At 51.1% G+C, this 27,754-nt stretch overlaps 1 protein-coding gene across 3 annotated transcripts; it reads right to left on the bottom strand.

Annotated features, from left to right (window-relative positions):
• Positions 1–48: 48 nt before the first annotated feature.
• On the bottom strand, positions 49–27,275 carry OTUD5 (OTU deubiquitinase 5). 3 transcript variants are annotated; one of them, XM_060087423.1, is made up of 9 exons: positions 25,916–27,275; positions 16,011–16,104; positions 7,624–7,688; positions 7,380–7,536; positions 7,135–7,283; positions 3,303–3,506; positions 1,626–1,827; positions 1,424–1,537; positions 49–1,112 (listed from the first exon to the last, which is right to left on the bottom strand). In XM_060087423.1, exons 1-9 carry the CDS (start codon positions 26,507–26,509, stop codon positions 988–990), a joined length of 1,704 nt encoding a protein of 567 aa, XP_059943406.1. In that variant the 5' UTR covers positions 26,510–27,275; the 3' UTR covers positions 49–987. The 3 variants fall into 3 exon arrangements, with proteins under 3 accessions (XP_059943406.1, XP_059943405.1, XP_059943404.1); XM_060087422.1 differs by having other exon boundaries at positions 16,011–16,101; positions 25,916–27,251; XM_060087421.1 differs by having other exon boundaries at positions 49–1,109; positions 25,916–27,250.
• Positions 27,276–27,754: the final 479 nt, after the last annotated feature.

Below are 27,754 nucleotides of genomic sequence, written 5' to 3'. Positions count from 1 at the left end.
ATCAGAGGCTCACCCACCCCGTCCCACACAGAACAGAGGCGCTCAGGGGAAACTGACATTTGGTTTTATTGTGCCAAGGACATTACAGATGGTGGATCTTGCTGACACCTGCAGGGCATGGGTGCCCCATCTGCCAAGGCTGCTCCCACCCCCCACACTCAAATCCTGGGCGGCGGCCGTGATCCTCAAAGGTGCCCCCGACCCCGAGATTCCAAAAAGACTGGTGGTGGTGGTGGAAGCATAAGGAATGCAGCAAGGTCAGAGTCTCACTGTCCAAAGCCCACTTGACACCTGCCCCCCCCCGCCCTCCCTCCCCACCCTGGCTCACACTAGACCCTGCCCGCCTCCACAGAGCTGGAGGCCAGGGACATCAATCACATCTTCATGCCCCATGGCCTGCCTGCCCCCAAACCAGAGAGATGCCACTTTCATAGAGCCAGTGCTGTTGTCTACATCACTTTTTGATTGGTTGATTTTGTAAGATAAAAGTACAGTTTAATAGAGAAAATTTTCAACAATGACTGGGGTACTGGGAAGGGGATTTTCCCACTTTCTCCTCCCACCTCCTCGGCATCATTTGTGCTGGGGTGACAAGTTTCTGATCTTGGAAGGAATCGGGGACAGGGAGACTTTCCTCTGTCTGAATGTCACTCCTCAGGGGCTGCCTGGCTGCCAGTTGGTTTGTCTCTGTGTGCCTCTCGCCTACCTTCAGCACCCTTGCCCGAGTCCCCTGTGGAATGCAGGGATGGTGCTGTGCAGGGGGCAACAGGGCACGTCAGCTGGCGAAGAGACAGGTGATGATGGTGGTGGCAGCGATGAGAGGGCGCGCAGGGGTGGGCTAGCCAGAGGGAAGTGGGGGAGGAGTGAGAGGAGGGGAGAGAGGGAAGAAGGAAGAAGGCAAGAGGGAAGAAAGCCAAAGAAGGTGGGGTGGCACCAGAGGGCAGGAGTGTGGGGGTTGGGAGATCGTCTCCAGTCTCTGGGTCTCCATCAACTCTTGTCTGGGGGTGGGTCTCTGTGCACTTTGTTTTTCTTCATACTGTCTAGGTATTCCTGTTGGGACACTGCCAGCACCGACGCTAGGATCTCATCATCATCCCAGTCGTTCAGGCCTGCTGGGCAAGAGGAAGGGAAAAAGGATGACAGAGCACTTTAAAGCCTGCCGTCTCCTTGCCCTTTGCTGATCCCTGGCTCTGGAGAGATCCCATTCAGGCCCCCATCACTCTTTTCTCTAAGGAGAAGACTCCTCTAGGCCTACAAAACCCCACTCAGATCCGCCTCTGGGACAGACTCTTGGGCCTGAAAAATTCTCTTTTCCTGGGGAGATGGCCAGAGGCCCAAGAAGCCCCCTTTTCAGGACTAGCTGGTTTTTCCATCTCTCCCCAACTCCCAGCTGGCCCCTGGACCCTAGACAGACGAGGCTTACCAAAGGCAGAGGGGGACATCTGCTGAATGAGGGCCCGGCACTCCAGAGCAGGGTAGAGGGACACGAGGGGAGAAGTAGCCCGGTCGGCCCCTGTCGAGAACTGGCTGCTCGTACCTGGGGCAGATGGACAGTCAGAGGCAGGGCCCAGGACCTAGGCAGGACCTCCTGACCCCTGCATGCTCCCTATCAGCAAGTCACTGACCTGGTGCACAGGGTGAAGGAGGTTTGGCAAGAGCTAAGACAGTGCCTGGGGAAGGGGGCTTGATGCCCAGCTCGGCATGCAGCTCAGGGTGCTCGGGTGACGAGGCTGAACTCCGCTGCCTTGGGGACCGGCTGGTCCACTCCTCCAGACCACTGGAGGCTGCTGCTGTGGCAGAGCTGCACGTGGCGCTGGCTTTCCGGGGCTGCAGTGAGGAAGGAGGAGGAGGTAAAGACCAATACCAGTCGCAACCCTCCTCTGCCCCATTCCCAAAGGGCTCGCTCCCTCCCAGGATCCTGGCTATGATATAGCTTCTACATAGGCCACCACCATTCTTGTTCACACAATGGACCACAGGATGAAGGTAAGCTCTTTTAAAGCCCCTCTCATACCCTTACAGCCAATCTGACAGGAAACCTGTTACCTCCACCTTCAAAATAGATCCAGAATCTATCCCCTTCTCACCCCCTCCCTTGCCAGCACTGTCGTCAGTCACCTAAACTGCTATAGTAGCCTTCCCCTTGTTGGTCCCCTGCTTTCACCCTTGCCCCCTAGACTCCGTTCTACACTCAGCAGTCAGGAGGATCCTGTTAAATCCTAAGTCAGATCCCACTCTTTCTCTGCTCACAATCCTCTCATGGCTTCTGCCTCATTCAGAAAAAAAGCCAAAGTTCTCACCACAGCCCACAAGCCCCTTCCAATCTGGCTCCACCGCCTTCTGACTCCATCTACTACTACGTTCTCTTCTGCCACAATGGCCTCCAGGCTGCTTCTGAATCACACCAGGTGTGCACTTTCTTCAGGGCCTTTGCTCTAGCTGGCCCTCTGCCTTCCCTGGCATAGGCACTTAATCCCCTCACCTCTGCAAGCTTTTGCTTAAATCTCACCTGCTCTGAGGCCAACCCTGACCATGCTATTTAATACTGTGAACTCCCAGCCCCACTCAGTCCTACTCATCCCCTTTATCCTGCTCTACATCTTTCATCCATACTACCTCTCAATTAATTTATTCATTATGTTTATTTTGTTCCACTCTGCATAAATGTAAGTACCACAAGTACAGGGATCTGGGACTGCCTGGCTCACCAATGTACCCCTATACACTGAGAACAGTGCCTGGCATGGACCTGCAATAAATATTTGTTCAACGAATTACTCAGCTCTTGCCAATGTCTATTAATCACTCTAAACTCCTTGTGATTCCTCAAATGCCTGGCTGTCATGCCCTAAGAATTCAACCTTTCTGTGTGGAGACTGACCAGAGCCCTCACCTTCACTGGTCTCCCAGCCAGGGTCAAGGGTCCCACTGATGCATGTGTTTCCCTTAACAGACAGAATCACTGAGGGTGGAGTGGGCCAGACCTGATTTTACATCCTCAGCACAGAGCCTGCCACACAAGAACATTCAGCAAAAGCCCGTCCCTCTGAAACTATCCATGAACCCTGCATGTCACCACCAGTGGCTGCCCTCCCTCACTCCTTAAAAGAGCTAGTTCTGCACAAGCGTTGAGAGTTCTAAGGCACAATGCCAAGACTATGGCCAAGATGAGGTACAGACGGGGCTGGGAGCTTCCTTCTCTCCCAGATGCCAAAATTGCTAGTTTTTTTCTGCCCGTTTGTGGGCAGAAGGTGGGAATTAACAGGTTCTTAGCTAGGCTAGTGACAGAACCCAGGACCCACCTGGCTGGGGCCACGGACTTGGCGAGCCTGTTTCTCCTGATCCCTCAGCCACTGCAGGTAGGACTCCCGAGCCACCTGCTCCTCAATGGCCTCATTTGTGGCCTCCCAGTCTGTGGCCCGCTTCTTGTCTTCCAGCATCTGCTGTTCAATCCACGATTCCTCTGATGTTTTTATGGCATTCTTCATCAGGGACTGCTCTGCAAACTGCAAGAAGTCGGGGAGGAACAGTGATGTGGGCTGACACTCTGAACTCTGGCCAAGAGCCAGAACGGGCTCAGGGAGGTGGGCCCACAGGCCCGGAAGAGAGTTGGCACAAAGGCAGGTACTCTTACGAAGCAACCCCCTGGGCAGGCTGCCTATTCATCAGGGACTGGGGGGAGGCGGGCTTGGGTTGTGGGACGTGTCGTTCCAAACTCCTATACTCAGAAGCTCTGCTCCCAACCCCAAGACACCTCAACTGAAGTACTAAGCCTGGGGCAGTCAGGTGTTCGCCAGCCAGGGCTAGAATTTAAAGAAGCCTCACCCAGTGACGACTCAGTTGTTGAGGCCTTCCTCACCTATGCCCAGATGGGACAAGGAGAAAAGATCACCCGAGAAGTGAACTCTGTGTCCACAGGGTAGAGGGAGTATTGGGGCATTTAACTGGACAAGAGAACAGTGTCAGCATGGTGTAAGGTGCTGTGAGTTGTGGAACACTGTGTGAGAGTGTTCTCTGTCAGGCTGTGAGACATAACAGATTTTTAAAAACAGAACAATGAAAAGTATCACTGCATATCTCAGGGAATAAATGTGCAGTACTGTTCAGTGAAACTTATTTTAATGCACATATACACACCACACACCAATGTGTGCATGCACTAAGTAATGATGTAAAATGTAATTTTTTACCCATGGATAACAGTCCAAAAAGAATGTAAAACTCTGTTAGAATAAGCCAATTAAAAAACGGGGAAAAAAATCTAAACACAACTTCAAAGAAGATATACAGATGGCAAATAAGCACATGAAAAGATGCTCAACACCATCTGTCATTAGGAATTGCAAATTAAAAATAACAACAAGGTACCCATCAGTTAAAGATATCAGTAAGAACTATAGCTTCATGTAGATACGGATGGTTACATATAGAAATATTTCTAGATATGTGTATACACACAGATTAGTATATACACATATACCTCCTTGCTTTGTCAGCTGAAAGGGCCTAGAAACAAGGATACCCCAATAGCAAGGAGCAAACTCAGCACCCAGATGCTGGTTTCTAATAACATTCTCCAATAAAAGGAACTAGGCCTCCTTGGAGAAATGGCTGGTTCTAGGAATGGGGCAGGAAATATACAAGGTGAGCCTGGAGCACCTTGTAGTGCCAGAAAGTAAGTATTCAAAACAAAATAAAACAGGGACTTCCCTGGTGGCGCAGTGGTTAAGAATCGCCTGCCAATGCAGGGGACGCGGGTCAAGCCCTGGTCTGGGAAGATCCCACATGCCGCGGGGTAACTAAGCCCGTGCGCCACAGCAACTGAGCCTGCGAGCCACAACTACTGAGCTTGCGTGCCACAACTACTGAAGCCCGTGTGCCTAGAGCCCGTGCTCCGCAACAAGAGAATCCACTGCGATGAGAAGCCCGTGCACCACAACGAAGAGGAGCCCCCGCTCGCCGCAACTAGAGAAAGCCTGCGCGCAGCAACGAAGACCCAACACAGCCAAAAATAAATAAATAAATAAATTAAAATAAATAAATAAATAAATAAATAAAACAAAAACGAACGAACCAAGAAACACCCCCCGCTGCCAAAACACACCACCACAATGATGGAGGTATGTCAGAGACGCAGGAACCAACAAAAAGAGCTCCCAATAGCCAAAATTGGAACAATTTGAGCATCAAAATAAAAACAGTGTTGGATTATAACCCAAAGTGTAAAAGTATTAAAGATATACCCATCAGTCCACAATGATATAAATGATTGAATAAATTAATAATGGAGGATAAGAGACAAATCTCCCTTGCAGAAGAATTCCAAATAATTTTCGTAGATACTCTGCTCTCAAGGAGATGGAGTATAACACACACCCCCCTTTTTTTTTGGCTGTGTTGTGCGGCTTGCGGGATCTTAGTTCCCCAACCAGGGATTGAAGCCAGGCCCTCGGCAGTTAAAGCGCAAGTCCTAACCACTGGACTGCCAGGGAATTCCCTAACCCCACTTCTTAAGTGTGGGCTGTAAATGACTTCCTTCCAAACAGTACAGCATGGAAAAGGGGGTGGTGTGGGGGAACAGTAATTTTACAGTGGAGAAAACTTGATAAACACTACTTCTGCCAGATGATCAAGGTCGACATCAACAGTTATAAATCACGTTCACAGTATACACTGTTGATATGATGTGATGAGAACGGCACTTTACCACTGTGATCCTCCTCCCTGAAACCCACAGCCCCAGTCTAATCATGAGAAAAACATCAGACAAATTCCAAAAGAGAAACATCCTACAATATAGCTGACCAGTACTCCTCAAAACTGTCAAGGTCACCAAAAACATGAAAGTGTGAGAAACCATCACAGATAAGAGAGCCTAAGGAGATATTATGACTTTAGTTAATAATGATATGTGAATATTGGTTCATATATTGTAACAAATGTAGCACAGTCATCTGATATGTGAATAATAGCAAAATTGTGCGCAAGGGGGAGGAGGGTATATGGGAACTCTTTACTATCTTCTCAATTTTTCTGTAAATCTAAAACTATTCTAAACAAGTCTACTAAAAAAAAAAAAAACTTAGGGCACTCACATTTTTAACAAAAGGAAAAAGAAAAGATACACGTGATTAAACCACAGAAAGTCACGGATGAAGCTTAAGTGTACAGTGTTACTTGAAAGAAGCCACTGGAAAAACTACATACTGTATGATTCCAATTATATGACATTCTAGAAAAGGCAAAACTATAGAGTCTGTAAACAGATCAAAAACAAGGAAATTCAGAAAAACTGTCACAGAAATATGGTCTTTAGTTAATATATCAATATTGGTTCATTAAGTGTGACAAATACACTATGCTAATACGTTAATCATAGGAGGGTATATGGGAATTCTATAATCACAATAATTACATAAATCTAAAACTGTTCTGAGATTAAAAATTTAAAAAACAAAACCAAAAAACCTTTATGTTAGAGGGTGTGTTGGTGTTAGGGTGTGTTTCCTAAAATGAGGCAGGAGCACTTTCTGTTTGTAGGAAGTGAAACCTGAATAGAAGATACCAAAATCCCCAGCAGACAACTGTTTATGAGACAGAGAATCAGAATCTGTCAGTGTGTGCTGAGAAAATGTACTGCCACCTTCTGAGCACCTACTAGGCACCAGGCCCAGTGTTAGGCACTTTCTGTATCGGCCAAGCTGCCAGTAAAATTACTTGTATAATCTGCCTTAGGTCCCAAGCCAGTAAGTGGTGGGGCCAGGCCTACACTCCAAGTCTCTGTGACCACAGCTGTCTGTACCTGCTGAGGTTCAGAGGAGGATCCATGTGGGTGCCAAGACACCCAGACCAAGCCCTGGCTCACAGTTCCCAAGTGTGACTCCATATCCCCAAATGCCAACCCTTAACAGGCACAAAAGATGGGTGAGCCAGCTCAGACAGGCAAACCAAGACCACAGAATGAGCCCTGAGAGACCACCTTGGGTAACTTCCTAACTTCACAGAGGTGAGACCTTATGGGCGACTCAGAGAGGTGACAGGATATTTTTGTGGGCTAGGGGCAAAACTGAAACTCCAACAGAGATTTCTGGTCTCTATATCCAGCATCCATTCTGGGCACAGGGACCTGCTTACCCCCGGTTTGAATGATGGCAGGCCCAGCCCCACGCCAATGGTGGCCTTGTTAGGATTCACCACTGAATTGTAGTGGATATTCCGATGGTAGCTGACACGGATGGGTTCATCCTCATTTTGATGGATCCCATGGAATGTGTTGATGGGTTCTGCAGAGAAAGAGAAGGAGGGAGCATCCACAATGGGCTGGGTGGGGCAGGCTCGGACCAGGCGTGATCAGTCGCTCACCAACACCACAGAAGTACCTGTGCTGTACTGGTACACCTCCACGGGCCGGTTGTACATCTCTGCCATGGCCTGCATCTCAATGTGGTTGCCATGGCAGTTGTTTTTCCGCTTCCGGTTGATGTAGGTGGTAAAGTCCTCTGTGACATAGTTAGAGAAGTAGTCGGCATTCTTCATCTGCAGAATAGATCAGAGGAGCAAGCTCTATGTGGAGAAGAGATCCTCCCACTCTGCCCCCGCCCCAAGGTCTCTGCAAGGTCTCACCAGATAGTCCATGCAGTGCTTTCGCACAACCTCATGCATATCCTGGTCTCCATACACCTGGTCAGCTGTGGGGACAGAAGGAGAGGCTGGGGTCAGAGCTGCCACCAAAGAAGAGTTCTGAGTCATAGAACATCCTTGGGGGTGGAGGGCTGGGGGCCAGGGAAATGCCCTTTCCTACCCTAAGGCATGGAGAGTTCTTGGCCTTGTGGGCTGGAATAGGGTCATGAAAAAAGAGGCAGGCAGGGACAGTCTTTAAGAACAAGAGTACAGGTAAGAGGGACACAACCACAGGCCTCTTGAGCAGATGACTTTGTCAACAAACATTTTAAATCCCTAAGTGGCCTTAAGCACCTTCAATTCCACATACACCCCCCTTCGCTTTTCACATGAGGAAACTGAGGCTCGGGGAGTTTGTGGCTTGACCAAGGTCACACAGAAGTCAAGTCTGTGACAGATTCTAGAATTCAGTTTCCTGACTCTCAGGAGTGAGTATGGCCTTTATAAGGTTAAAAAAAAAAAAAAAAGGAAAGGAAAGGAAAAGAAAAACAACTGGGCTCTAAGCCCAATTCTGCTAGGTACTAGTGAGCAAAATGACCAGAGGCAAAATGACCCAAGTGTTCTGACCTTCATATGCCTCACGTGTAAAATGGGATGGAGCTGGATGACTTCCTGGCAGGCCTCTCGTGGGATTAATAAGATAATAGGTGTGAAGTGACTAGCACTGGGTTTGGGACAGAGCAGTCACTCAGAGCCCCCTTTCCTGTAGTGGGGCCTGAACGTGCAGTACTGTGAAGGTGATAGAGGTGAGTAAAATCCTGCCCCTATCCGCAAGAAGCATGTAGTCTATAAGAGAGATAAGACACATATGCATCTAACTTAAGCTTAATTCAGGAAAGGCAGCCTGTGGCCCAAATGGTCCAGGCATTATAGGGTTTTGGTCACAATAAGAACTAGGCTCCCTCTGCCTCACTTAAGGATGTTCAAACATGCCGTTCCCTTTTCAAGACATTATTTCCATCCTCCTTGTCTGCCTACTTGTCAAATAGCAATGTATTCTTAAAACAGTTCCCCACCCTCCAGAGCACCTCTATCACCAGATTTATCAAAGGTGCGTACAGACTTCATCTGCCTGATCACACTGGGTTCCCACTGAGGGCAGAGGGCAGTTCACATCCAAGTCCACCCCCAGCTCAGAGGCTGATGCAGTGCAAGAAATTGGGAACAGTTTGCTGAGTGGATGGGAAGGCTGGGGGAGCCAGGGAGCCTTCTCCCTGAGAAATTAAAATGGGCTTGAAGATGAGGCACGCCTTATGTCCACTGGCTAAGAAGAAGAGGGAGTTTCCCTTTGTCTCCCCGGAGGACCGTTGCTCTGACGGGATCTCCCTGGGGCACTGGGGCACTGGGGCAGGGGCAGGGGCAGGGGCAGGGGCAGGTCCCGCAGGGAACAATGCAGAGTTCTTCCACGACAGCCAGTCTACCTCTGTGAAGAATCGCCAGAAGAGCGCCTTCGCTGCCCTCCCCTTCCTTCCCTGGAGGGTTATGTGAGATAAGGAGAAAAAGGCCGAAAACAGGGCCCATGCCTGTCTCACGTCCTCCTGGAGGTGCAGAGACCTGAGAGGGATGGGGAGTGGGGGCTGTGAAGGCGGGAAGGGGTAGTCCCTTCACCGATGTAAACAAGGATGTGGGTTCTGCGGCCACGCTCTCCCCTGCCCCACCCCCCAGCGGCACTTCCAGCAAGTCACATGCCCTGTGCACAGGCTGGGGGCCCCCTGCCGCTGCCTTTCTTAGAAGCCAGGACCACAGAACCCGCTGTGGCTGCCGGAGCTGCCCGAGGAGCTATTTCTGTAGAATAAACTTGGGGTGCCAAAGAGGCAGTGCTGTCAGCAGCTGCAGTAAACAGGAACTGAGACAGGAGTGAAGGGGTTAAAAAATAGGAGTTGGTCTGTCAGGCTCAGGGAGGTGGCTGAGATGCTCCTAGGGAAGGGTCAACCGGCATTTCCCGGCCTGGGAGGTAGATCTACCCGACCTAGATGCCAGATGCAAGAAGTTGGGGGAAAGAGGGGAGACTGTGGACAGGGAAGGGAGTTGGGGGAGAACCTTCCCATGAGGGTCCCCCCATTGCCCTGTGACTCCTTTGCCTGACAGAAAGGCTCTTCTGCCTCCTAGCTATGTGGCACTGGAAAAGGCCTTTAACCACTCTGGGCTGCAATGTCCTTATCCATAAAGTGGGGGAGAGTAACGCCTCTTCCTCTCATGGGGCGTTGTTAAGACTACAGGGGGATGGTCTGCTGAACACCTAAAGCATACTAGGTGTTCAAGAGACAGGGCTCCGTTTGTCATAAGGAGGACGATGACTCCTTCAGATAGCTAGCCACCCACAAGTCAGCTAGAATGTCACCGGAACCACTTATTAAGCTCTTCCTCATTTCTGTTGCACTTCATCAGCCAGAGGAAAGCCCCAAACTCGAAGTCTAGGTTGTCCCTCCTCATGAAGGCAGAAGTGGTTCTCTACCTTTGCTGAATCCAAAGGTCCACAAGCCTACATTCTGTGCCTGTAGTTCAAATCTTTAGCAACCAAATAGGCCTCACAAACTGGGTTCCTTACATGTGGGCAAAGTATGACCTTCTCTACTTATCTATAAAATGTAAAATACCACCTTCTCTATAGTACGTGTATTTAATCACAGCTTTTGGGAGGGGGGAACCCACCTCACTGGTTATAAGATGTACCCTAGGGCTTCCCTGGTGGTGCAGTGGTTGAGAATCTGCCTGCCAATGCAGGGGACACGGGTTCGAGCCCTGGTCTGGGAAGATCCCACATGCCACAGAGCAACTGGGCCCGTGAGCCACAGCTACTGAGCCTGCGCATCTGGAGCCTGTGCTCCGCAACAAGAGAGGCTGCAATAGTGAGAGGCCCGCACACCGCGATGAAGAGTGGCCCCCGCTCGCCGCAACTAGAGAAAGCCCTCGCACAGAGACGAAGACCCAACACGGCCAAAAAAAAAAGATGTAGCCTAGTTTGGGGATCATCAACATGGAAGTAAATGTGCATCTCTGATCCAAGGAAACAGAGCAACAGAACCAGGCTCCCTCTGCCTCACTTAAGGATGTTCCAATGAGGCAGAGTAGAAGGATCTTTTGAATGACATAAGGCAGGAAAAACACCCAGTGCAGGGCTAAGAACACAGACATCCTCATTCAGGAGATGCTTGTCTGATTTTGCCAGCCCTACCTCTGTCCTCCAGAAAGCCCTCCTCCTCCCGAGAAGGTGGCACATGGAACCCGGGGCTGAGCTGGATTTCCCTGTGGGGTCCAAGGTGGAGGGAAAGGGCCCAATGGTCCTGCAGAGGTAGGGGAATTCACAGCACTTGTTTTGATAGAAACCGAAACTCCTCCTCTTGCTGACACTGCACTTGTGGGCAATCTGCACCTGCTCTCCCCTCCCAGAGTCCAGCTGGAAAGGGGTCCCCACTACCTCACCTCTGTCCCCAACCCAAATAGGGCTCAGAAATCCTCAGTACAATACTACAATTGGTTCCTCCAAGGCCTTTTCACATTCTAACTCATTCCATTCTTACCCCAAAAAACCCTACTTTACACAGGACAGATACTGAGGTACAGAAATGTGGCATAGTTGGCCCAAGGTCACACATTTGGGAGGTTGAAGGAGAGGCCAGGCTTTCAAGGAGTAACTGGTAACCTCAAGCACTGACGCCCCAGGTGACATTACCACCACTCCCAACCCAGCTATCCACTTAGCCACCTGACTCCCTAGGCCAGGCCTGATCCTGACTGCCTCAGTTTCCCCACCAGCACAAGCAGGAATCAGCTGGAATGCAGGAAAGGCCTGAAAGTGGGCAGAGATTACAGGTATCAGGGGCTGTACCCCTCACTAGGGCCACAGAGGTCAGCATGGACTTTCCCTCCCCACACCCCACTTCTGTCCTTTCTCTGAGCACACAGAGACACCAGCATAGAAATGCACACGTGCATGCACACAGCCAGCAGATCCTGCCAAAGGTGTTCCCTGAGGCCAAATACCCACACAACAACCCTCACAACTGCAGAGAACCATCGTATCCAACAAGTAGATGCCCTTGCCACCAACCAGGAAAGACTGAAGGCTGGACAAGATACGAGGCTGTACAAACTGAGGACCCCTCCACACCTCCTTCCTAGCCTTTGCCGGGGGCCTGATGGGAGGGGGGAATAGCCAATGGCTCTAACAGACTTGTCTCAACCTCCCTCCCGTGCTGCCTGGGGGAAGGTCCCCCAAAATGTAGTCACTATTTGTTGAGGAATTATGTGGAAGAGCGAGACAGGAGAGCCTGGACTCTCTGAAGAGTTTAAGGGGAACTTCATTGGAGTTCCAGTGATTAAGACTCCATACTGCCACTGCAGGGGGCATGGGTTCAATCCCTGGTCGGGGAACTAAGATCCCATATACTGCATGGTGCAGCCAAAAAAAAAATAGTAATAAAAAGTTTTAAAAATAAATAAAGAGTTCAAGTACAAGGCCCTACAATTTGTTTTAGAGGCACCTGGGGATTACCCCCTACCAGGCTGCTGCCTGCCTGCCTGCCTACCTGCCTGCTGGAAGAGCCACAGCGAGTTCCACTGAGGACAGAAAAGGAAGCTTGGTGTGTGCAGGGAAATCTAAAAACAAACCACACAAATGTGTGTACAAAGCAGTAGAGGGAGACAGGACCTGCTCTATTCCCTGCTCCTCTCCTGGCCCAGTGGGAACCCTGGCCCCACTGAGGAGATGAACCAAAAAAAAGGCCTCACCTGCCTGTCAAGCAGCTGTGGTGCATACCTGGCCTGTGGCCCCAGCTACCCCAACTGGCACACCCTCAGCGGGGGAGAAAGCAGGACTCAGCCCTCTCAATAGCCTGGTCTCTGAGATGCCTGCTCCTCTACTCAAGAATGCCCATTGCAGGACTTCCCTGGTGGTCCAGTGGTTAAGAATCCGCCTTCCAATGCAAGGGACGTGGTTTTGATCCCTGGTAGGGGAACTAAGATCCCACATGCCGCAGGGCAGCCTGCATGCCACAACTAGAGAGCCCGCACGCCACAACGAAAGATCCCATGCGCTGCAACTGAGACCCAACGCAGCCACAAATAAATAGATAGATAGATAGATAGATAGACAGATAGATAAAATGCCCATTGCAAAGATGGGAACACTGAAGGAAGCAGGGCAGAGAGAGGTCAACAGAAGCTGGTGTACATGGTGGCCCATGGGATTCTTCTCCTTCTGGCCTGGTTCAACCTCAAACACCAATGTTCTGATACTGGCTGTGTGACCTAGATAATAAGGCCCTGACTTTCTCTTACGGCCTATTTCCCTTCTATAGAAGAGTCAAAATTGATCGAAGATCCATTCCTCCAATGCTGATAGTCCATGTTCCAAGACGAAAAGGTCCAGAGCAGTGGGCCTCGCTAATGTTTCCGGGCCCCATCACTGTAACGTGCACAGTCCCAGCTGTATCCCCAAGGTCCACGCAGACACACGCACATGTGGCTGCCACTCTGCCCACAGAGGCCGAGGCCAAGGCTAAGACCAGGGCCAGGGCCAGAGGTTTTGCTGAGTCAAAGCCATATAGAGAGAGGGAGGGAAGAGAGATGCAGACTCACGTTTCCAGGAGGAGGTTATCTGAGCATAGCAGGGGCAGGGTGGACCACAGGATACCTCTGGGACCCAGGCTCCCAATTCCACTCCACCCAAGCCTGTGCCAATGCTCACGAGTTCCCAACAGGTGGTGGTGGAAAAGAGAACTGGGCACAAGCAGTGGATATTGGTTCACGCTGGGGACAGCCAGACCTCAGAGGTAAAACAGAGGGTAGAAACCCACCTGCCTCAGGATTCCTAAGAGTAGAGGACCACAGGCTCCTAGTTGGAAGAAGTAAGACCCAGAGAGGTCAAGGAATAAAGCCAAGGTCACCCAGCCAGTTGACGGCTAAGCTAAGAAGCTAGGGCTTCCCTAGGGTCATAGAAAGAATGTGTCCTTTGGATACCTCTTGGTTCCCATGCAGTTCTGCCACTAATGACCCTGAGCATGTCACCTCCCTTTCGTGAGCCTCAATCTTCTCACCTGTCTCATGGGATAATGATCGCAGTTTTGCAGGTGAACCTGAAGCACCCTGAGGAATGCCTAGCAATCACTCGGGGTCAAGGAACGACAGAGTGGTCTCTGTGTTGGTCCCCCCTCCAACTCCAGCCCTCAGTTACGTGGTCCTTCTACTATTCAATATGTGGCAGCCTGTAGCCCTCCTCACCAGAGCCTAGGGTAACTACCACCTGTCCCTGTCCCAAGCTAGGCTGGAAGCAAAGGGGCAGCAGAAAGCTTGAGGATAAAGTCCCCTCCCCAGGCACGTGTCCTGTGCACTCTGCCCCAGGGAAACCTCAAGGTGAGGCCTAGAGACCCGGGGGTCATGTACTTCTCAGGGAGAGGCCGTGGGGCTTCTGAGGTTTTACGAAGAAAACCCAAGGGCAGCCCAGTCAGAGGAAATGTGTAGCCATAGTGCTGATAGGGAAAGGCCTTCAACCTGTCATGGTCAGCTCTTCCTGTAAACTTAGGCCCCTTACTGGAAGGCCCCAATGAGGGGGAAGGGTCAGAAGGTGTTTGGGGAGAACAGCTAGATGGACACACACTTAAATTTTGTTCTTGACATGGGTTACTGCCAAGCCAGGTCCTCACCAGGCCCAAGGTCTGCCTCAAAGACCACCCAAGACCCAGATGCCCAGCTGCATTCTCTGACCCTCACGCCACCAGCAGCCGTGCTTACCCCACATTCAACCTAAGGTCTCGGCACAGGCCTAACACCTAATGGGCCCCCACCTCTTCTTTCTTTGCCTTCCTTTGGTCCAAGATGCCCCCAAACCTAGCTCTTTCTCTAGGAAACATCCCAGGGAGGACATGGACTTGAGCCACAGGGATAGGAAGGTTGGAGTTTTCCCAGCCCAGCAGATTCCATTGCCTGAACCTCTTCTGCTGGGTAGAATAGGGAGGCAACCAGTCACCCCACCTAACTTTCTTTCACCCACTCAAACATCTGTGGCTCTGAGGCACCACTAATAATAGCATTCAAGCTTTATCAATGCTATTGTTCCATGAGAGTCTACCAAGTCAGGCACCAAAGGGATTTACTAAAGTAATCTCATTTAACCATTATAACACGACATCTTTTAGCCTCATGGTACACAGGTACCTGAGATACAGAAAACAGGCTCAGGGAAAAAAGAGGTGCTTGCCCAGGGGCACACCAAGAATCAGTGGTAGAGCCAGAAGTGGAGCCTGAGTCAGTCCAGCCCACCAACAGACATGAAGGGTGTGCACAGACTAAGAGAATAGCAGACCCAAAAGGGATTCAATGAGCCCTTCAGAATCAACACCATTCACAGATGGGAAAATGGAAGTTATGAGTCAGGGGAGGAAGAACTAGAAGAAAGGGCTTCTGACTCCCAGCTCAAAGCTCCTATGGGAGAGCACTTTTCCTTGGGAGATATCAGAGCTCCAAAGGGAGGATCAGATCACACTCCCAGCTTCCCTTGGACACCAACACAGGACCTCACAATTGCTTGTTGAGTCAGAGATTCAGAGCCAGAGAAGCTTCAAAGATCTAGCTCAGACTGGACAGTAGATGGTATTAAGGAATTATTAATTTTGTTAGGTATGATAATGGCATTTTTGTTATGTTAAAAGAGAAAGAGAGGGCCCTTATCTGTCAGAGAAACATACAGAAATATTTACGAATGAGATGAGCCATGATGGGGTTTTGCTTTAAAAATACTCGTTTCAGAAGAGTAAAAAAGAGTGGGTGGGGTAGTGATGAAACAAGGCTGGCAATATGTTAACGATTATTTTGAAGATGAATGATGGGTACATGAGGGTTCACTATTCTTCTTTCGTGTAAGTTTAAAAAAAGTCCTATGATTCCAGGGTGACAGCTGTGTGCTGCAGTTAAGAGGCCTCAGACTAACCTAACCCAGACTCCGACTCCCGACTGTTCTATGTACTCTCTGACCCTAGGTAAGTCATTCCCTATTTCTGAGATGCTTTTCTCATCTAACAACTGGAAGCAATAGTCCTACACTTACCTAGCTTGGAGGAGAATTAAAAGGGTTTACTGTAGTGTCTGACAGAGCAATCTGTCCCTAAGTAATGTTACTTTCTTTATCACTATTATTGCTGTTATTACTCTCATACCACCATACTACCTCATGACTGAGGGCAAGAGGCCAGATACTAACTTGAGGCTGGGGACTGGAGTCCCTAAAAGATCAGCTAACTCTGCCCCCAACCCTGTCACACGGGTTACTCCTGACAACTGGGACACAGCTCAGGGGCAGCCCTAGGCCCTTGAAGGCTGAGGCAGAGACTCACCTACAGCCCGGAAGAGACAGGCGCCGTCCTCCTTCATCTGCTTGATGATGAAGCCCTTCTTGTCTCGCAGGGCCTTTTCAAACCAGTGCTCCTGCTGGAGGGAAGAGGTGGGGGTCAGCAACAGGAAAGGCCTGTACCCTCGCCCCAGGGCCCTGCCCCTGAGCTCTCAAGGGGCCCAGATGATTGGCTGAGAGGACAATGGGCAGGGTCCAGTTTTCTGCCCTGCCTGACAACTCTGTGCATGTGAAGCAGGAGGAGACCCTTTCTTTTAGGGAATCAGTCACTGTGTGAGCAGAGCAAACTTGCTCCCAGAGGGGTCTCAGCTGCCCTGAGAGCAGAAGCCCCATCTGTATTCTGACCACTGCTAACCATGCTGGGAATCCAGTGTTGGGCCTTCCCCTAGGCAGCCAGAGGCCCAGACCCAGCAAGTGCCTGGGGGGAAAACCTGGCTCTACCTCGAGGAGTTTCACCTGGGGACCCTCTAGTCACTTAGGGTAGGGGAGATGTTTAGGAGGGAGTGACTGGCAAGAGTCTAGTTCCTGAGCTCCACATACAGCTAGGGAATTCCAAGATATACTGTATAAGGCAAAACATATACAAAGTATGATCTCACTTGTGATAGAACACATTTAACATATATATATGTATGCGTATGTATACAAACACACATGCACACAAAGTTGGGAAGACTTTACACAACAAAATATTATCCCTAAATGTTGGTATTACAGGTGATTTTACTTCACCACCTCCTTTATAAAAAGAGGTATACAATACCTTACCCCAAATTCCAAACTTCTAAAAGCTTTTAAAAACCAAGTCTTTATTTAACACATTTAGCATCACAATCCGACCTGAGTTGACAAGAACCCATTTATTCCACTTAGAGGAGAATATTCAAACATTTCTATGCAGAAACCTTCAGGTGTTTGACTATGAGGTGCGGCTATAGACCCCACGGGAGGTGTCACATAATACACAGTACATATACCAGGTGACTTTCCTAAATTCTGAACTTTTTCTGAATTCCAAAGTACAGCTGGCCCTAAAGGTGTGGGGTTAAGTGAACCTGTACAAGTGTGTATTTTCAGATGTTTTTAAAAAAAATAATGGAGAGGGACTTCCTGGTGACCCAGCGGTTGAGATTCCACGCTTCCACTGCAGGGGGGCACGGGTTCAATCCCTGGTCAGGGAACTAAGATCCCGCATGCCGCCTGGTGTGGCTAAAAATGAATGAATGAATGAATGAATGAATGAATGAATGAATAAATAAATAAATAAAGGAGAGATGGATAGGCGGAACATATAGGATGTCTAGGGCAGTGAAACTATGCTACATACTGTAACAGTGGTTACATCATTATACATTTATCCAAACCCATAGAATGTACAACACTAAGAGCAAACCCTAATGTAAACTATGGGCTTTGGGTGATTATGATGTGTCCGTGTAGGTCCAATGATTGTAACAAATGTACCACTTTGGTGGGGGACACTGATTATGGGGGAGGCTCTGAATGTGTGGGGGGGCAGGTGGTATATGGGAACTCCCTGTACCTTCTGCTCAATTTTGCTGTGAACCTAAAACTGCTCTAAAAAATAAATCTATTAAAAAATAATGTCCAAGTGTCACTTAAAACATGTTTTCCATCTCAAAACAAAACAAACCAGAAGCAGCAGATCTTTCCCAGCCTCCTCGCGCCATCTGCTGGCCACCAGAAGAAGCCAGCCTGAGCCCGCATCAGGTCTAGGGACCAGAAATTCCAAGGCTGCTCCTTGGGGACACGACCCAGCCTAGGGATTTACAGGATCTGGGCTAATGCCAATCAGACAGAGGAGGTCACCTCTCTGCAGGCGATTTTTAGCCAGCTCAGGTGAAAGAAATTCCTGGCAAAGTAGGAAGCACAAGGTTTAGAGGCTAAAAAGCTCTGGGTTCCAACCCCAGCTCTGTCACTCACTTGTTGCATGAGTTCAGGTAAGCTACCTGAACTCTCCAAGCCTCAGCCTATCAAACGGGGGTCATGTGATCTGCCCGACAGCTGTCAAGAGGTTCAGAGGAGCTTCAGGACCTGAAGAGGCTTTCTGAACAACATACCATGCACTGGTGAGGTGGTCATCAGTAACAGAAGAAGGGGCAAGATCAGCACAGACAGAGATGACGTACAACTGAGAGGCCTTCAGAAAGTCCCAGGTGAGTGGCTAGACAGGAGGGGATGAAGGGAGGGTGACAAGGGAATAGCCAGTAGCCCCACCATCAGGGCCCGCACACCAGGAAGCTGTGGCTGGCTTTCCAGAGATGACAAAGGCACCTGGAGGCTCTTAATGGGCTTCCACAGCACAAACTCTTGTTTGTGTACAACATTCCAGCAGTCCAGGTGTCCCTCCTGCCCTGAGGCTGTCAGGCTGGACTGGCCTACTCCAGCCAGTTCCCCTATCCCTGACCTGCAGAGTCAGCCATCTCCCAGCACCATGGTGCCTGCCCTAGCCAGGGGTCTTCAGCAGGGAAGCTGCAACTATGACTACAACCCCAGACTGGACAGAAGTAGTAGTTCTAAAAAAGCAGGGCACACAGCAACCTCCTGCCCTCAAGCATGGGGGGAAAAGAGATCGAGAGGGGACAGGGGATCAAAGAGGACGAGAGTGGCTCCTACTTACTCATCCAACAAAAGTTTACCAGGTAGCTACTAAGTCAGACCCTGGGCTGGCAATGAGGACAGAAAAATGAATCAAATTTGGTCTCAACCTCGATAAATTCCTAAACTGCTAGAGGGGTGGGGAAACAGGCAATGTCCACACTGAAGTGTGAGCAAGGGCTTTGAAAGAGGTGAACACAGGGGTGCTATGAAACAGAGGAAGGGACCTGGCCAGTCATTAAGGCTGGCACTTGAGAGGAGGTGCCACCTGGGTGAAGGAGTAAAACACCAAGACCTCCAGAAACGCTTGTTAACTGGATAAGAGATCACTTCTGTCACTCCAGGGATGCCAGAGGCCCAGCAATGAGTTCAGCAGAGCTAAAGTCCTGGATAGGACTAGGCAAGTAAGCAGGACAGGGCCAAGAAAAAAGATGAATTCATATTAGCCGAATGCCTGCCCAGGCCAGGTGCCAGATGCAAAAGGTGACCTCATTTAACACTCCTTACCACAGCTCAGGTGGCAGGAAGCATTATCTTCATTTTACAAAGGCAGAAAGGAAATGGGGTTTGGGCACCAGCAAAGCCTAGTGTAAAGGCAACAAGAGAAGCCTCATGAGTCACAGCATGGAGATGTACCTGGCAGCCCATTTGGGAAAATCCTGATTTGTCCTTAAACATGAAGAAGGCCTGAGCATTCCCCTTGCACAAGCAAGGCTTTGGTACTGGGGCAGCCAGACTGGCATCTGGGCCTGGATCTGGAGGCCAGACCACTAGCCACCCCACTGCCTTTGGCACCAGCAGCCTTTAAAGCAGGCTCTGGCTGAAACCCCTTCTCTCTCTCCCTCTGCGGGCAGAAACAGGGAGGTCATGGTCCTGGGCTCCAAAAAGAGCTTAGGGTCCCAAGAGCTCAGAGCACAGTCTTTTCCTTTCCCCAGATGGACAGGAGCCTCCAAGGAAAGTGCCAACTTGAGAGTCGTTTAGGAAAATGGCCCAGGAAGGAAGGGCTGGCGGGAGTGAAAGGTGGGAGCTGGCCCAGCCATAAGCTACATCAATGTCCAGGCCTAAGAAAGTCAAATCCAGACCCTGGGACTTCCCCGGCGGTCTAGTGATTAAGACTCTGTGCTTCCACTGCAGGGTTCAGTCCCTGGTCGGGGAACTAAGATCCCACATGCCGTGCAGCACAGTCCAAAAATTAAATAAAAAGTAAATAAAATAAAATAAAATAAAAATACAAAAAGTCCAGACCCTGAATCTTCCAAGCCCACTGCTGAACCTGTGGGTGACTCCCTCCACATCTCTGAGCCTCCACAAAGGGGCTGGGCAAAGCTCTCTGACACCAGGGGATCCAAGGTGCAAGACTGCAACCTACTGGTCCAAAGGCACAACAGAAGTTGAAGCAGGCTGTGGGACCCAACTGACTGAGGTTTCAATCCAACTCCACTAATTATTAGCCATGTGATGAACTGCTCTGAGCCACAGTTTTCCAATCTGTGAAATGGGATAACAAGCCTCCCAATAATAGGGATACTGGGAAGACTCAAATATTATACGACTTTGCCCAGTATGAGAGCACTTAATGAGTTCCCTTCCTCGCCCTGGAAGGGAAACAAGAACACCTCCGTAGTAGGCTGAATAATGACCACACAAAGACATCAGGCCCTAATCCCTGGAACCTGTAAATGTTACAGGAAGAGGATCTTTGCAAATGTGGTTAAGAATCTTGCGATGGGGAGATTATCTTGGAGTATCAGGGTAGGACCTAAATGCAATCACGAGTGTCCTTAGAACAGCAGAGGAAGACCTGATACAGACAGAGGAGGAGACCACCCATACACAGAGGAGAAGCAGGCAGAGGTCAGAGTGATGCGGTCAAAAACCAAGGAATGGGAGCAGCCACTAGAAGCTGGAAGAGGACTGGATTCTCCCATAGAGCCCGTGGAGTGAGTGTGGCCCTGCCAACACCTTGATTTGGGCCCAGTGAAACTGATTTCGGACTTCTGGCCTCCCGAACTGTGAGAGAATAAATTTCTGTTGTTTTAAACCACCCAGTTTGTGGTAATTTGTCACAGCAACCACAGGAAACAAATACAACCTCCTTGTAGCACTCCCTTGTGTGAGCTGTGAGGCAACGTGGCAATGCTCATATCCCACAGGATCCACCCTGTTTGCATCCCCCCAGGGAAAGGGTTAGAATTAAGGCTGCAGGGGCCTGGAATCCCCCCTCCCAGCCTGGGAAGCTGCTGACTCTGTCTATTGATGAATGAGTTGCCACTGAAACGGGGAGGAGGCAGGGGGAGATGGCAGCAGCAGTGGCAGCTCATGGACAGATGTCTTCCCAGAACCCACGGCCAAGAGGTTTTTCGTATTCTGGGCTACACAGCTCTGTCCCAGCAAGCCTGGTGCCAAGACCACCCCTCTCTCCCCCAAAATACCCAGGAACGCTGGCTCTGCTCCACGGGCTAAACACAGGCAACACATCCAATGAGAAACAGACAGACACACTGCTAAGGACTAACACAAGCTCTCCAGGGCAGAGGAATCGGAAAAGAGCAAAAGGCCCCAAACCTACTGCCAGGCCGCTGGGGTGGGGGGTGAGGGGGATTAAAAAATGAAGATTCTATTATTCTGCAACAAAAAGAAACGAAGTCCTGATGCATGCTACAACATGGATGAAGCCTGAAAACATTATGCTAAGTGAAAGAACGAAGTCACAAAGGACTGCATGTTGCATGATTCCATTTATATGAAATATCCAGAAAAGACAAATCAATCAAGACAAAAAGTAGATTAGTGGTTGTCAGAGGCCGAGAGGGGATGAGGGGATGGGGGATGATGATGATGCAGGGTTTCTTTCTGAGGTGAAAAAATGTTCTAAAATTGACTGACTGTGGTGATGGATGTACAACTCTGTGAATACACTAAAAGTCACTGAATTGTACACTTTGAACTGGTGAACTGCATGATGTGTGAATTATATCTCAAGAAAGCTGTTAAAAACACACACACAGGGGGTTTCCCTGGTGGCGCAGTGGTTAAGAATCCACCTGCCAATGCAGGGGACACGGGTTCGAGCCCGGGTCCGGGAAGATCCCACACGCCGCGGAGCAACTAAGCCCTTGCGCCACAACTACCGAGCCCGTGTGCCACAACTACTGAAGCCCGCATGCCTAGAGCCCATGCTCCGCAACGAGAAGCCACTGCAATGATAAACCCGTGCACCGCAACGAAGAGTACCCCCGCTCACTGCAACTACAGAAAGCCCGCACGCAGCAACAAAGACCCAACACAGCCATAAATAAACAAATAAATAAATAAAAATTTTAAAAAAACCACACACACACACACACACACACACAGGGACTTCCCTGGAGATCCAGCGGTTAAGACTCCACGCTTACACTGCAAGGGGTGCAGGTTCAATCCCTGGTCAGGGAACTAAAATCCCATATCCCGAGTGGTGAAGCCAAAAAGTAAAAACAACATCAACAACAAAAGAAAACAAAAAACACACACACAAAGGCCTACAGCACTGGCTGGGGAGAGGGAAGCTGGTAACTGCTTGAAACTTCATAGCATACTCCCAAAAGCCAAGGGGCCCCACTCAAAACTTTCACAATGGATGGGGGGAGTAGGGAACAGAGAATTAAAGAGATTACAACTAGCTTCAGAACAATGAGTACAACCTCCCTCCCCACCACTACCCATTTTATGGATGGAGAAACTGAGGCCCAGAAAAAGGAACTGCCAAAAGATACAGGACTCAAGCCCAGACCACCCAGACCACCCAGGCAGAGACCACTTCCTGCTATACCACTCTGCCTCCTCACCAGAGGAATCAGTAGGTTCCTAGACGCCAAATGAAGGGTCTTTGCCAACAAAGATCAGTTGTTGCAAAGGCTCCTAGGAAGAACCCAGATGATCCTGGGGAAGCTTCAAGAGAAGAATCAGCCAAGGTCCAAGGTGGGCCAGGTCAGGTATTCAGACACTCAATAACCTTGGGCATGGGTGGACTTTTGGCAGCTAAGCAGGAGGTCCTGGGATTTGAACTCAGGCCTGCCAGCTCCAAAGCCTAAACTTTTTCTACACACAACCCTACTTCCAAACCATCCAAGAGGTCTCCCAACAGGCAACCCCCGAGCTTATTCACCACAGCAGAGCTGGCCACAAAAATCACTGTCTGCCAACCCTGAGCCTCACACTGACCAGGCCACTTGTCCTGATCCCCAAGCTTGGATGGTTGAGAGGGAACACGGGCAGGGGAGAGAGGAGAGGAACCCAGTTCTGCCTCGAAAGACACCTACTGTTCCCTGTCACCTCCAGGCCCAAAGGGCTTTGGTGTGAGCTCCCTAAAATCCCAAAGCTAAACAATACCTCACCAGCTCCTTACCTGACCAAAGGGAAAACTGTGGCTCAGAGAGCACCGGCAGAACTATTCTGGTTCATCCAGAAAAGCCCCATCAGAGCCAGGGTGGGAACCCAGGCATCCTGGCTTCAGTGTCAGGTCCACCTCCTCCCACCACTTCAGCACATGGGCCCCCTTCGCAAAATGCTCTGTGGGGTCCTCAAGCTCAGGACGCTCTCAAGCCATTCTTTTCATAGGGAAGACTCTCGGCAAGGCAGCCATACCTGGGAAAGGAAACCCCTGACAACACCACCTTCCTAGCAGTGGGACCCCCAGGGTGTCAAAAGGGCTCCCAAAGGCAGTAGATACAGTAACAGCATCAGGACAGACAAGTCTGAGTAGTCACAAGGACCAGATTCACCATCTGGGCTCCCTCTCAACAGCTCCCCTCTTTCCCAAGGATCTAATTGGCCTCCGGGTTACAAATGCCCCCAGTGATGGTTCAGGACCAAGCCTAGGGCAGCAGGAAAAATCTCCCCTCTTTTCATCCCCAAGTTCAACCAGGTGAAGCAAAAAGAAGCATCTTCTTCCTCCCTTTGTCCCAAGAAGTGGGAGGACAGGAAGCCTCTGCTCCGTCATTGGGAAGGGAAGGTATCATGCAACCACAGAGCTTTACTTCCATGTTCTTATGGGAACAATTACAAGGGAGGGACTCCTAGCCCAGGAGATGCAAAGGGGATGTAAGGAGGTGTCTTTCTAGTCACCATGGCAGCATATGACTTTCTCTCTGTTCCTGGCACTCCTCGTTTCTGTGGAGAGGGAAAGGCACACTTTACTGTAACCAGAGAGAAGAAATAACTCTTGGTCCTCACCCTGGCAGATGATTTATCCTGCCTGGAGAAGTAGTAATGCATGGAAAGGGAACAAGAACGGGGGCTCAAAACCAGGCCCTGGCCCTGGCCCCCATGAAGTACACAAAGATTTACCTGAACCAAGAGAGAGAGGAATGTGGGTGGAGAATTTCCTGCAGTGGGGATGTCCAAAACCCCTTCCCTGTCTCTGGGAAGAAAAAAGCTTACTGAAAGCAATTCAGGAAGCTGAGAATATTTCCATGATCCAGGAAATTAGAAGCATAGCTGGGTCAGGGAGAGAATCAACACATCTCCTAGATCTTGAGGGCAGGCCTCAGTCCTCACGTCCCCAGTACCTGACAACTTTCTCACAGAAAGTAAGGAGAACTTCCTAGCCTGAGCAGGCTCAGGTAGGGAGTTCTTATGACTGTGAAAAGCATCCAGGTCCTTCTGTCCAATGGGGGAGGCCTCAGGCCACATTGGGGAGGACTTCCCGTCCCTCTCCCTGGTGAGAAAGGATTGCCTGGTTGGGGGGGAAGGGAGGGGAGGAGGAACCTCATACCCAAGGGGGGAGCTCAAGCCCCTCCCTAAGGTGAAGGATCTCTTGTCCCAGAGGGGAAGCTCAGGCCCCTGCGAGGAGGCTCAGACCCTTTCCCCCAGAATCCCACCTTACCCATGTCCCCAAGAGTAATGAGGAGCCCGCAGGACTTAGTTCAAAGTGGAAGGCGGGCTTAGGCTCAAGTCCCCAAGGCATGAAATCTTATGCCCCCAAAAGGCCTCTAAAACTGGGGTACACGTATGCTGCGAGAAAGTTCAAACTCATGAGGGGAGATGCGGAATCCTATTCCCCAGGGACTCTACCCATGCCCCAAAGGAAGAGTCTCAGGGCTCATATCTGGTCAGGGGAGACCTCCCGTTCCTGTGGAGTACCTCAAGTTCCTTGAGGGGGAAGTTTGGACCTCACCTCTAGAGACACACTGGTCACTGGGGTAAGTATGCATCTCTTGTCTTTGAGGGAAAGCTCAAGAGTCCTTGGCACAGTGTGTCTCAGCTGCCCAAAGGGAATACTCAGACCACTCCCTGAGGAGAAAAGTCCCCTAAAGACCTCTGTGGAGGGGTATCAGTTTCCTGAAGAGGCTTCAGACCCAGTCTCTGAAAGCCCCAGTCCATAAGCAGGGGGAATCCTAGGTTCCAGTAGCCGAAACAGTGAGTCCCATTTTCTTGAAGAAAGGTTCAGGCCTGGTGCTGGGGGCGGGGTGTCTAGACCTTAAAAAAAGCTTAAGCTCCTAGAGAGAAATGCAGACTCTTGTCTCCAAAGAGGTCTCAGACCTCTTAGAGAAAGCACAGACCCGTGTCACTTAGAAGGGGATGAATCTCATGTACCCTAGCACACTTTCTGGTCCCAGGGTGTTGGTTTTGACCCTTGTTCCCATAGGGAAGGGGATCTTAGGGGGGTATGTATGTGTGTGTGTCAGGCCCTTGACTTCTAGAAGAGGGAGTCTCAGACCCCACTGCTGCATGGTCCTGTGCTGTATCCCCCTGAGAAAGAGAAGGGGGCTGTCCTATATAGAGTGTCTCAGACCCCTGAAACGGTTTTGGCGTCTTGGGGACACTCATATCTCTGAGATCTCCACCTTACTTGTATTCCCTGGAGAAGAAGTCTTAGACTCTTATCCCAGAGGAAGAGAAATCTCAAGTCACTGAACACAGACCAAGGTCCTCTGGAGAGTCATGAGACTCCCCTCTCAGGAGGCATTCCATCTTTCCTGTCTCTCCTGGGGAGTTCCTACCTATTGACCCTACACGATGAGGTCCCTGGGCCCAGAATGACAACTACGGGCCCTAGAAGACACCACAGACCCCACTTTTAAGTCCTCCATCTTATCTGGGGCCTCTAACCCCAAGTCCTTGGCGGGGGAAAGAGGGTCTCTCACACCCCCACTACCTGAGAAAAGAGTGCCAGGCTCAGAGAGAAGAGAAAGGCCCCTTGGAGCGATCTCAAATAGCCTTCCTTGGGTCCCTACGCAGTCTGGGCATCCCGTCCACCACACCCAGTCACCCGTCACCCCCCGTCCATACCTGCTCAACGGTGGCGGGGTCCATGGTCTCTATGCGCGCTGCAGCCGCTTCATACTCATCCTCACTGTTGTAACCTGCGCCGACCTCCTCACGCTCAGGGCTGGCCCCGCCAACCGCGCCAACCCCAGGGGCTTGACGCCGCCGCTTGCTGTGACCCGGCCCAGAGCAGCAACCACCCACGCCAACGGCACTGCCCACGCCCACCACCACGCCCGCCGCGCCCACGCCCGCTGCCGTGGTACCCAACGCGTCACCGGGACCGCCGCCGGGACCGCCGGGGCCCCCACAAGGAGGAGGAGAGGCCTGCTGTGGCCGGGGGCCCGCCACGGCGCCAGGCGGCACGGCCAGCGCCCAGCGATGGAGGGCACCCGGTGGCCCCGGGAGCGGGCCCTGAGGCGGTGGCGAGGCTCGAGGACGGGCGCCGACGACTCCCGAGTCACGGTCGCGATCGCCGCCGCCCACACCCGTGCCGCCGCCGCCCACGCCTACACCCCCGCCGCGGCGAGGCGCCGGGGGCAGCGGCCCGGGCGGCGGCGGCTCGTTGGCGGGGTCGGCGTCGGGAGGCGGTGGTTTCTTTTTGGGGAGAATAGTCATGGCGGCACCGCCGAGTACCCCCCACCAAACTCGGCGCGGGGCACGCCGGGAGAGGACCCGGATGAGGGGGGCTACAGTGGTGCGCGAAGCACGACGGGATCGCCGGGACCCGGATAAAGAGATCAAGGCACCGGTTCTCGAGCCGTCGGCGGCGCGCGGGTCACGCGGCCGGAGAACCCGGATGTGAAGTCCAAAATGAAGACACCGCGGCGAGCTTGTCGTAGCCTTCTCTCCAAGTCCAGCAAGTTTATTGCTACGCTCTTTCCGGCCTTCGGCTTCAAAGAAAACAGAACCAAAACAAGCACCTCTTCGCCCCGCCCCCTCGCAGGTTCTTGAACTACCGGGTGGGGCCCGGGGCGTTGCGCAGGCGCGCCGGGGCACAGCCCCGCCTCTCGCTCGGAAGTACGTGGGCAAAATCTTCGCCGCCGCCACAACAATTGAGGGCACCAACCAATCGAAGCGGTTGCGTGGGTCCTCGATGATGCCCACGAGCCAATCAGAAGCGAACAATCGCCCTCCCCTGCCCTCTGTCTCAGGTTTCAAAGTCTGCACCCTTGTTCCTTGCCTTTCCTCTCGGTCCCGTCGTGCTCTTGTCTCCCCGAGGCTCTGACTCGCAGGCGGGGGCACTGCAACAGGACAGCGTGGCCTGCCCCGTGCACGAGTTTTTAAATCGCCTCCCTTCCGGGCTTCCAACGTGGCCCCAGTCAGCCGGACTGACTGGAAAATATCAACACTCCCAGAGCTTAGCTAGCCCCTGAAGCATCACTTCCGTTTCCACCCACCAGAAATCCGCATCCGGTAGAGAGGCGGGCACTGCTTCACCCTGGCAACAGGCCGGGTTCTGCGGTGATTGGTTAAGACGTGCCACCACTCAAGTCGAACGGGCCAACCCTGGGACAGACGTGCACCTTTGGGACAGTGGGTGTTTGGGAAGCAGACACGCCCACTCTGGCACTGGCGCACCGCTGCCCTCGTGTTGACCTCCCCGCCCCCGTGGCTAGCGCGCAGGCGCAGCACGGCCTTTTTCCCCACCCGACAACTCCCCTCAGCTGTGTTTACCTGAATCGAGCAAAGTTTATAAACCAGCTCTGTCAGCAACCAGCGTCTCGCAATAAGTTTGGTAAAATTGCTGCTACTGAATGGGTGGAGAGCTACAAGCTAATCCTAGCTGTGCCCCTCCTGAGTGATCTCTGGCAAGTCATTTAACACCCACCCCATCCTCAATTTCTACTTCTCTGTAAAATG

This window comes from Mesoplodon densirostris, chromosome X (assembly GCF_025265405.1).
Source record: "Mesoplodon densirostris isolate mMesDen1 chromosome X, mMesDen1 primary haplotype, whole genome shotgun sequence".
Lineage (NCBI taxonomy): Eukaryota > Metazoa > Chordata > Mammalia > Artiodactyla > Ziphiidae > Mesoplodon > Mesoplodon densirostris.
This window is presented reverse-complemented; position numbering and strand designations above follow the sequence as displayed.

What these genes read in the sequence shown, in the direction of transcription:
- OTUD5 (XM_060087423.1), bottom strand. Translation starts at nt 26,509, where the DNA reads ATGACTATTCTCCCCAAAAAGAAACCACCGCCTCCCGACGCCGACCCC. An exon ending in AGCACTGCATGGACTATCTG is followed by an intron (nt 7,537 to 7,623) that starts GTGAGACCTTGC and finishes TCTATTCTGCAG; the next exon opens with ATGAAGAATGCCGACTACTT. An exon ending in GATGTCCCCCTCTGCCTTTG is followed by an intron (nt 1,113 to 1,423) that starts GTAAGCCTCGTC and finishes CCTCTTGCCCAG; the next exon opens with CAGGCCTGAACGACTGGGAT.